Source organism: Brassica napus, chromosome C7 (genome assembly GCF_020379485.1).
Source record: "Brassica napus cultivar Da-Ae chromosome C7, Da-Ae, whole genome shotgun sequence".
NCBI lineage: Eukaryota > Viridiplantae > Streptophyta > Magnoliopsida > Brassicales > Brassicaceae > Brassica > Brassica napus.
Window position 1 is genome coordinate 26,126,136 of NC_063450.1, and position 11,084 is coordinate 26,137,219.

Genomic DNA, 11,084 nt, shown 5'->3' on the forward strand with positions numbered 1-11,084 from the left:
GCAAAATCCAATTCCTGTAAATGAACGAGAAGGCAACAATGCTGGTGATAATCAGCAGGCTGGTGTAGCTGCAAGACAACAGGCTGGAGACTATGGCATGCCTAGGATGACGCTTGCACATTATGATACACCAGATGCATTCTATGCCGATCGTTCTGGGATTCGCCCACCTCCCATTGAGAGAAGAGACTTTGAGATCAAGACTGGTCTCATTAATTTGGTGGAGAAAAATCCGTTTCATGGAAACCCGTCTGAGGACCCGATGTATCACTTGGAGCATTTTGAGCGAGTCTGTGACACCAGCAGACATAATGGAGTTCCTCAAGGCGCTTTGAAATGCAGGTTGTTCCCGTTTTCCTTAGCTGATAAAGCTATCAGATGGTTAAAGTCCATCCCTCCAGGATCTCTTACTACATGGGAAGAGACAAGAGCTGCTTTTCTACAGCATTTCTTCACCAAGTCAAGGTCCACATATCTGAGAAGCAGAATTGGAAGCTTTCAGCAGCTTGATTCAGAAAGCTTTCATGAGGCTTGGGAGCGTTTCAAGGAGTACACACAGGACTGCCCTCACCATGGTTACACTGATGTGAGCTTGCTGAACATTTTCTATAATGGAGTTCATGAAGAGAGTCAAGATGCCATGGACACAGCAAGTAATGGTGATTTCATGACCAAGACTGTTGAAGAAGCTTACACCTTGCTGAACAACCTGTCATCCAGCAAAGCAAACCGCAAGTCAAGGTTTGACACCAGCCAGAAGGGTGTTGGTTATGAATCCAAGAAGATAGATGAGCTGAATGCCAAGATTGAGATGCTTCTCAAGAGAGATCAGAAATCTGTGAAATTTGTGGAGGAGCAAGGCTATCGTTCCTCACAAGAAACTGTTGGTGATGATTCAGATGATATGCAAGCTGATGTGAACTACATTGGTGGTCAAGGAAACTACAACAGAGGCTACAATCAGAACCTTGGATGGAGTCAAAATCAGCAAAATAATCTGTCTTACCGGAGCAACAATGTGGAGAATCCACAACATCAGTCCTACCCTCAGGCAGGAAACAGGCAGAACCAGAATCAGAACCAGAGTGTGTTCAACCAAGGATATCAGAACAGAAATCAATATCAGGGGAACAACTCGGGCAACTCAGGATTTCAGCAAAGGCAGCAGTACAACAACTACCAGAATCAAGGGAATGCCTCTTCGTCACAGTCTTCTCAGGATAACGAAATTAAGAAGATGCTGCAAATGGTGCTAGAAGGTCAGAAGAATAGCACTGCAGAGATAAACACCAAGGTGGATAACATGTATGGAGAGCTTAATGGGAAGTTTGAAGCTTTGAACACCCATTTGAAAGTTTTGGAAAAGCAAGTTGCTCAAACCGCCTCCAGCAGCAGAACAGCACCTGGATTTCTACCAGGGAAGTCAGAGACGAATCCCAAGGAGTTTGTGAATGCTGTAACACTTAGGAGTGGAAAAACGATTGAGGGATCGAATGAGAAAGAGATCGACCGATCTCAAGAACAGATCGACCGATCCAAGGGGAAGGAGATCGACCGATCCGGTCCTTCGGGATCGACCGATCCCGTGTCAACAAAGCCAAATTCCTCTGAACCTGAAGAGGTGTATGTGGCGCCTCCTGCTTATGTTCCTAAGGCTCCATACCCATCCAGACCAAGGCAGAAGATCAAAGAACGTGAGTACGAGAAGCTAAAGAACCTTGTTGGGGAGTTACATGTGAGATTGCCATTCGTTGAAGCGGTGAAGATGGTACCTTCTCTTAAAAGGTACATGAAGGAGATTCTTACCGATAAGATGAGCCTAGAGCGTGGTGTGTTGATGCTCAATGAGGAATGTAGCGCAGTTCTACAAAATGTCATGCCTAAAAAGCGTGAAGATCCCGGAGCATTTGTTCTACCATGCCGCATTGGATCACTTACCTTTGAGAGGAGTCTCTGCGATCTGGGTTCAGGAGTGAGCCTAATGCCTTTCTCTGTCTCTGAGAGGCTAGGCATGACGAACTACAAACCTACAAGGATCTCCTTGGTCCTTGCTGACCGATCAGTGCGAAGACCAGTCGGTGTACTAGAAAACATCCCTGTTGGTGTTGGAAAGGGATATGTGCTTACCGATTTTGTAGTTCTGGAGCTGGAAGAGGAACCTAAAGATCCTCTCATTTTGGGCAGACCGTTTTTAGCTACTGCTGGAGCCATGATTGATGTACAGAATGGGCATATAGACTTACGTCTAGGAGACATGGCGATGAGATACAATGTGGAGAAGGTGCTGAAAAATCCGACTATTGATGGACAGACTTTCTGGGTTGATACATTGACTGAACTGGTGGAGGAAATGGATGAAGAGTTGCACACTGATGATCCTCTACAAGTCGCATTGACCCAAAGGGAGAGTGAGTTCGGGTTCATGAACCAAGAAGTGGTTGGATTTTCTGAGATTTTGGATTCAGCCTCACCGATTGAGAAGCATGTCGCCTATGTCAGCCTTGAAGACTCAGGCACCGATAAAACCGTCAAACCGTCATCCTCCCAACCAGATTGGAGTGAGGAGAATGCTCCAAAGGTGGAACTTAAAGCCCTCCCAGCTGGGCTGAGGTATGCATTCTTGGGACCGAATTCCACATATCCTGTTATTATTTGTGCTAACCTGAATAATGTGGAGACCGCTTTGCTTCTTTCAAAATTGCGAAAGTATAGAAAAGCATTGGGGTACTCTTTGGATGATATTACAGGTATTTCTCCAGATCTTTGCATGCACAAGATTCACTTGGAGGATGAGTCAAAGACGTCCATAGAGCACCAGCGAAGACTGAATCCCAAACTGATGGAAGTTGTGAAAAAGGAGATTCTAAAGCTGTTGAGTGCAGGGGTGATCTACCCAATTTCAGACAGCACTTGGGTGAGCCCGGTTCATGTGGTTCCTAAGAAGGGTGGCATCACTGTCATCACAAATGAGAAGGCTGAGCTGATTCCTACCAGAACAGTCACAGGGCATAGGATGTGCATTGACTACAGGAAGCTAAACTCAGCCACAAGGAAGGACCACTTCCCACTTCCTTTCATTGACCAGATGCTGGAAAGACTAGCCAACCACCCCTACTACTGTTTTCTCGATGGCTACTCCGGGTTCTTTCAGATACCCATTCATCCAGAGGACCAAGAGAAGACAACATTCACCTGTCCATACGGTACTTTTGCCTACAGGAGAATGCCCTTCGGATTGTGCAATGCTCCTGCCACTTTCCAGAGATGCATGATGTCGATCTTTACTGATCTTATTGAGGACATTATGGAGGTTTTTATGGACGATTTCTCAGTCTACGGTTCTTCATTTACCGACTGCCTTGCTAATCTGTGCAAGGTGCTGGAAAGATGTGAGGAGAAGAACTTGGTGCTAAATTGGGAGAAGTGCCATTTCATGGTGAAAGATGGCATTGTTTTGGGTCACAGGATATCAGAGCAGGGTATCGAGGTTGACAAAGCAAAGATTGAAGTTATGACCAGCCTACAGCCTCCTAGGACAGTGAGGGATATTCGGAGTTTTCTGGGACATGCCGGTTTCTACAGGAGGTTTATCAAAGACTTCTCTATGATAGCGAGGCCACTCACCCGTCTGCTGTGCAAAGAAGCGAAGTTTGTTTTTGATGCTGACTGCCTCGCTGCGTTTCAGATTCTCAAGAAGTCTCTAGTCAGTGCTCCCATTGTGCAGCCACCAGATTGGGACTTGCCATTTGAAATAATGTGTGACGCAAGTGATTACGCGATTGGAGCTGTTTTGGGGCAGAGAAAAGACAAGAAACTCCATGTGATCTATTATGCCAGCCGAACGCTTGATGATGCTCAAATCAAGTATGCTACCACTGAGAAGGAGTTGCTGGCAGTAGTTTATGCTTTCGAGAAGTTCAGGTCCTATTTGGTGGGCTCGAAAGTAATTGTGCACACAGATCATGCAGCCTTGAAGTACCTGATGACGAAAAAAGATGCTAAACCGAGACTCTTAAGGTGGATCTTACTGCTACAGGAGTTTGATATTGAGATCAGAGACAAGAGAGGAGCAGAAAATGGAGTGGCAGATCATCTTTCCCGAATGAGAGTGGAAGCTGAAACACCACTGGATGATACATTACCCGAGGAGAATGTCTATGTGATCACCTTGCTGGAGGATGAGTATTTGGATCAGGCTGATTGCTGTGTCATGAGACAAATTCAGGATGATCTCCCATGGTTTGCAGACTTTGCAAACTACCTATGTGCTGGAATTGAACCACCGAACCTGAAGGGGTATGAGAGGAAGAAGTTCATGAGAGATGTGAACCACTACTACTGGGATGATCCCTTCCTCTACAAGAGATGCTCAGATGGTTTATTCAGGAGATGTGTTCTGGAGAATGAGATGCAAGGGATTCTTTTCCACTGCCACAGTTCAGAATACGCAGGCCATTTTGCAACATTCAAGACGGTTTCTAAGGTCCTGCAGGCTGGTTACTGGTGGCCTACACTTTTCAGAGACGCCCATGAGTTTGTCTCAAAGTGTGATGCATGTCAGCGGAAGGGCAACATCAGTAAGAGAAATGAGATGCCCCAAAATTTCATCCTTGAAGTTGAAGTTTTTGATGTATGGGGAATTGATTTTATGGGCCCTTTCCCATCTTCTTATGGAAATGAGTACATCCTGGTTGCGGTTGATTATGTCTCCAAGTGGGTGGAAGCAGTAGCCAGCAAGACAAATGACTCTAGTGTTGTCAAGAAAATGTTCAAGACAGTCATTTTTCCAAGATTCGGGATCCCGAGAGTGGTTATTAGTGATGGAGGCTCTCACTTCATCAACAAGACGTTCGATAAACTGCTGAAGAAACATGGAGTAAAGCATAAGGTAGCTACACCTTATCATCCTCAGACAAGTGGGCAGGTTGAAATATCGAACCGAGAAATCAAGGGGATTTTGGAGAAGGCTGTAGGCAAAACAAGGAAAGACTGGGCTGTGAAGCTTGATGACGCCTTATGGGCGTATAGAACCGCCTACAAGACTCCCTTGGGCACCACTCCTTTTAATCTGGTCTATGGAAAGTCTTGTCACCTACCTGTGGAATTGGAGTACAGTGGTTTTTGGGCAACGAAGTTGATGAACTTCGACATTAAAACCGCTGCAGAAAGGAGGATGGTTCAGTTGAACGAGCTGGACGAGATTCGGTTGAACGCCTATGAGAACACCAAAATCTACAAGGAAAGAACTAAGGCGTGGCATGACAGAAAGATAATCCCGAGAGACTTCGCTGCTGGAGACAAAGTCCTTCTGTTCAACTCTAGACTCAAGCTATTTCCTGGAAAGCTTAAGTCTCGTTGGTCCGGACCTTTCACCATCACAGAGGTTAGACCTTATGGAGCTGTTGTCTTGGAAGAGAATGGGAGGAAGTTCACAGTCAATGGGCAGAGGCTAAAACCTTACTTCACAGATGCAAAACCCGAAGAAGGAACCAACATTCCTTTATCGGAGCCCGATCTCGCCTAAGGACAACAGAATAGTCAAGCTCGCGACTTTAAACAAGCGCTGAGTGGGAGGCAACCCACATGGTTTGATTTTCTTTCTCTTTTGTGATTATGTTTTCTTGTGTGAATTGATTTTTGGTTGTGTTTTTAGATGATTTTCAGGCATGTATCACGATCAGGCAGAGATCGATCGATCCTAAAGAAACAGAACGGGCGATCCATGTAAGAGATCGGTCGATCCGACACGTATGGATCGGTCGATCTAAGGCGCTTACGACACATGTGTGACACAGGCGCTCACGACACCGCTGCTGGACCTGAGGCAGCGGAGGACTCTGATGATGATGGAGCATTGGAGAGGCGCTCGAAGAGGCGCACTGACCGCAACGCCTGATCGGTAATCTCTCTTGGAATTATTTTCACACCGAGACGGTGTGAAGTAAGTCTGGGGGAGGATGCTACTTATGTACCATATTGCTATTATTTCTTTTATTTTCTTACTTTATCGGATTTGATTGTGTTTTAAAAAAAAAAAAAAAAAAAAAAAACTCTAAAAACTCTCTACGTATTTTTATCAGACCCTGTGATGATTATTAGACTATTTCCTTGTGTGTTGTGCATTACATTTCATATTGGCCATTTTTCAGGACTGTTAGCGCAGACAAACCGAGGAACCACTTGACCAAACAACCTCTCCTTAAATCTTTTATCAAGTCTCGGTGAATTGTAATCGACTCAACTATTTTTGACCATTAATGAATTTAATTTCTTTTGACCAGGAATCAACATCAGGAAACGGTACACCATATACACATTCAGGATTTTCTTTACCACATTTTACCACTCTTTAATAATCCTGAATGGCCAGACTCATCAATAGTTTGGTACCACACCTACACCTTACCCTTTTATTTCATCTCCATGCATTCTTACACACTGATCATATGTGCATACATGTGCAAAAACAATGGAGAGATTAGGGTAGACATGGTTCATCCGACTGCTTAGGTAGGATCGGAACATTTAGGTGGTTAGACACGGACCTGTGTGTCTAGAGGTGTAAATAGAAAAATTGGGTGTTGTAAGTGTGTGATTGCATCGCAGTGTATATATTCGATTTCGGTTTGTATAAGTTTTCGTTCTGAAAAAAAAAAAAAAAAAAAGTTCATGTTTATATCTCATTCAGTAGATTTGATTTAGACATTTTATTTTTATTTTGTGTACCAGAGATGATGCGTTGTTTAAATTTGGGGTTAGAGTTTGAGATTTGTTGGGTTTTGATCATTTGAGACTTGAGCAGTTCGAAAACGTGGTTATCAATATACTCGGTTTCTCCAGCGATTTTGCATAATGTTTTGCATTTTTTGTTATCGCTGATACCCACAAACACTTGAGCCTCACCTAATTAAACACTAAAACAGCCTCCCAAACACCGAGCCCGTTATACCTGATGGAGATATCTTTGGTGGAAAGGTCACGCCCTTTTTAATGAATGTAAAGAGTTGATTACTTGAAACTGAGACTTGCAGGTCTGAAATATGGAAAGGTTTGCGCGGTCTTGGTGGGGATTTGGAATGAATGCCTTGACAGTCTCTGATTTAAGTGGTTAGCGAAATCACAAGGTAAGGTCTACTGAGGGTTAGTGAGCTCCCAAATTTTAATCCTCTTTACTTGAGGACAAGCAAAGATTCAAGTCTGGGGGAGTTGATATTCCGTGTTTTTAACGGTTTTAAACTCGTTTTGGAGCAATTAAATGGTCGGTTTTAATTAATGTTTTGGTCTATTTGATGCGTTTTGGTGTTCTTAAGTGTAATATGCAGGTTACTAGATAGCTTGCAAGAAAAGAACGCATTCGGGATTTATTCAGAAGCAAGATGGACCGAACAATGGACCGAATGAGAAGTATTGATCGCACAGGACGTGAGATCGACCGATCCGGTACATGTGGATCGACCGATCCCACGCTTTCATGCACTAGATCGACCGATCCGGTCCATGTGGATCGACCGATCCCACGCTCTACGGGCTCCACACGCACAAACGAGCTTTTCACTCCTTTTTACCCACTCCCCTCAATAATAGACAGAAGAACTCGACCTTTGGGACTCAGAAAAGACCAGGGGCGACCAAGAAGGAGATTTACAAGTTCTTGAGAGAGATTTGAGAGTTTTGTACTTGTTTTGTGTGATTTGTGAAGATTTGTAAAGGAGTTCATCTCAAAACCATTTGGAGAAGATCTTCTGAACCTTTACTCTGTTTTAATACAATCTTATCATGTTTTCTTCATCAAAATCGTGTTGTTTTGCTTAGTTATGTGTGAGTAGTCATCTAGTTGGGTTTAGGGGTTCTCATAGGGGATTTCTTGATGTTTTGATTCATAAAACGTGTGTAGACTAAGGGATTACGTTTTGGTTCTTCATCTAATGGATTTCTTACTGCTTGAACTGAATTGATCACTTAGTTCATGATTTCAGATTGTTTGATGCACCGAAAGTGATTGTTTGAACTTCCGAAAATACTTTAGATGAGCAAAGTGTCCTTAACCCTCGGAAGTTGATGTTATTGCGCTTTGTGAACATATTGAACCTGTTCTTAATGCTTGTTTAGAAATTGAAACTCAGCGGAAGTTAGTGTGGAGATTTCTATAACATAGAGAATTAGCGCTACGGAAGTAGGTTAATTCTAATATCGTGTTTGAGTTCTAGACGGTTCTTAATATATCCCTGTGTCTGCCATTAATTGTATCTTGATTAAAAATAAATCCCTGAGAATTCTCAATGCCCAACGTTTGTTTTAAAATAGTTTTCAAATCGTTTAAATCATCTTTTTACAGCTTGTTTATGTTTTGTGACACTAAAGAAAATTAAATAAAAACCATCAAAATTATATCTTTGTTCGCTGTAGCTATTAACTTGTCTGCAACTCTACGTGTGATCATCGGTCCCTGTGGATTCGATCCCGCATTACTACTGCGTACTTTACTGTGCACTTGCAGTTAGATAATCGGGTTAAAACTCGACACATCATCTAACCCTGAGGACATTGAAGAGGCGTTAGCTCAAGTTCCTACGACAATCACTGGGGCAATGAATGAGAACCTTACAGCTCCGGTAACGGAATGGGAGGTCAAATTGGCTCTTTTTGCTATGCATCCAGAGAAGGCTCCAGGACCAGATGGGATGACTGCGCTATTCTATCAGAAATTCTGGGATATTGTAAAGGATGATTTAACTCTTATGGTTAATAACTTCCTTATCGAGGGAACGGTGGTGAATGGATTAAATTATACAAATATATGTCTTATCCCGAAGACGGCCAAGCCTAATGATATGACTCAATTCCGACCAATAAGCTTGTGTAATGTAAGCTATAAAATAATTTCGAAGGTCTTATGCCAGAGATTAAAGAAAGTGCTACCAGGCTTGATTTCAGAGACCCAGTCAGCCTTTGTTGCTGGAAGACAGATTTCAGACAATATTATGATTGCCCAAGAAATGTTTCACGCGCAGCGGACTAAACCAAGTGGTCGCAGTAAAAGGATGGCTATTAAGACGGACATGAGCAAAGCATATGACAGAATGGAGTGGTCATTCATTGAAGCCGTCATGCGCAAAATGGGATTCTCAGAGACGTGGATAACCTGGATAATGCGATGCATTACGTCGGTAAAATATAAGGTGCTTATGAATGGTCAACCAAGAGGAAATATCGTTCCTGGTAGAGGCTTAAGACAAGGAGATCCTTTGTCTCCTTTCATTTTTATTCTATGCACGGAAGCGCTCGCTAGCCTTCTTAATCATGCAAAGAATCAAGGGAAGATAACGGGGATGCGTGTCACACGCGCGTGCCCCTCGGTATCTCACCTTCTCTTTGCTGATGATAGCCTTTTCTTCTGTAAGGCGGAGCCCCGTGAATGTGAAGAAGTAATGAAAGTAGTCAGGAAATATGGTAAAGCTTCTGGCCAATGTATCAACTTCGATAAGTCGTCCTTACTCTTTGGTAAGCGGATTAATGCAAATACCAGGCAAGAGATCAAAGATACAATGGGTATACAAAACGAAGGACGGATGGGAACCTACTTAGGTATCCCGGAAGATATAAGCGGATCCAAGTGCAAATTGTTTGCATTCCTCAAGGACAAGTTAATGCACAGGGTAAATGGATGGACGGGTAGGTGGCTTTCAAAAGGAGGGAAGGAAGTTCTGATAAAATCTATTCTGCTAGCTCTTCCGACTTATGTCATGTCTACTTTCCTGCTCCCTTTAGAGATATGTGAAAACCTAGCTAGTGCCATCGCACGGTTCTGGTGGAGTTCAAACCCACCAAAGAGAGGAATTCACTGGGCGAAATGGGAAAAAGTTTGCCTACCAAGGGAGGAAGGAGGGATTGGGTTTCATATGATCCATGAGTTCAATCTGGCATTGTTGGCAAAACAACTATGGAGGCTGGTTCAATTCCCAGACTCATTGGTCGCTCGGGTCTTGAAGGGGAGATACTACAAATTAACCTCGCCGCTGAGAGTGAACTCGGCTAGCTGCCCATCTTATGTGTGGACTAGCATTTCTGCTGCAAGGAAGTTGTTATTGCTGGGAATCAGACAGAAGATACACTCAGGTTATGAAGTAAAGGTGTGGGAGGATCCGTGGATCCCAACGATCCCAGCGAGGCCGGCTGTCCCTGTGGCACCAGTAATGCATCCTAACATGAGAGTAAGCGATCTCATTGATCAGATAGGGAAGGATTGGGATGTTGGATTATTGGAGAATTATGTAAATCCCGAGGACATACCGCTTATAAGGAGTTTGGCCATAAGTTCATCTCACCGGCGCGATACTTTTTGCTGGAGCTACACAAGGAATGGCCAATACTCGGTTAAATCTGGATATTGGGTGGCCCAGAATCTATTGAAGACGGCGGAAGCACATGAGATATTGGAACCGAGTATTACCAAGCTTCAAGCTTTTGCTTGGAAGTTAAAAGCGCCTACGGAAATATGTCATCTTATTTGGCAGTTATTGACTGGGCATGTTGCAGTAACAAGGAATTTAGCAAGATGTAATATGCGATGTGATAACTATTGCCCAAGATGCGGAGATTTGGATGAATCAGTCACACACGCTATCTTTGAATGCCCGCCAGCGCTACAAGCTTGGACCTTATCGACAACCCCAACAAGCCCTGAGGTATTTCCACTACCAAGTGTCTACGCCAATATGGACTACCTATTCTAGAGAAAAAACTCTATTATTGAGCCGGAACAAGACAGAGATCCTTTTCCCTGGATAATTTGGTATATCTCGAAAGCTAGGAATGATAAACTATTCAAGGGGATAGATAGAGATCCTTTGGAGTTAGTCCGCTATGCAGAGAGTGAATGTCAGGCCTGGTTTGCTGCGAACGATGTGGCACAACCTATGGTACAAGAGACTAATATAGAGAACCCTCAAGTCATAAGCTTGGGTAATATTTGCTTGCTGGATGAATCTTGGACAACATCTGCCAACTTCAGTGGACTTGGATGGGTTTGGATGGACAATACGGGAAATACTCAGCTCATGGGGATGAAGAATCTTCCTCGACGT

The 11,084-nt window shown here is 43.5% G+C and overlaps 1 protein-coding gene and 1 non-coding gene across 2 annotated transcripts; one reads left to right on the forward strand and one right to left on the reverse strand.

Moving 5' to 3' along the window:
• Positions 1-472: 472 nt before the first annotated feature.
• LOC125590873 lies at positions 473-579 on the reverse strand. Its single transcript, XR_007326875.1, has one exon. It is a non-coding gene; the product is annotated as a small nucleolar RNA R71 (small nucleolar RNA).
• A 2,434-nt stretch (positions 580-3,013) lies between these two features.
• On the forward strand, positions 3,014-6,020 carry LOC125590513. The gene is made up of 3 exons (XM_048764104.1): positions 3,014-3,457; positions 3,572-4,312; positions 4,631-6,020. Exons 1-3 carry the CDS (start codon positions 3,014-3,016, stop codon positions 5,522-5,524), a joined length of 2,079 nt encoding a protein of 692 aa, XP_048620061.1. The 3' UTR covers positions 5,525-6,020.
• The last annotated feature ends 5,064 nt before the right edge of the window (positions 6,021-11,084 follow it).

Excerpts from the sequence above, each read along its gene's own strand:
- LOC125590513 (XM_048764104.1), top strand. The coding sequence starts at position 3,014 with ATGTGCATTGACTACAGGAAGCTAAACTCAGCCACAAGGAAGGACCAC. Across the intron at positions 3,458-3,571 it reads TGAAAGATGGCATTGTTTTG|GGTTTCTACAGGAGGTTTAT; the intron begins GGTCACAGGATA and ends CTGGGACATGCC. Across the intron at positions 4,313-4,630 it reads AGGGGTATGAGAGGAAGAAG|GTATGGGGAATTGATTTTAT; the intron begins TTCATGAGAGAT and ends GAAGTTTTTGAT.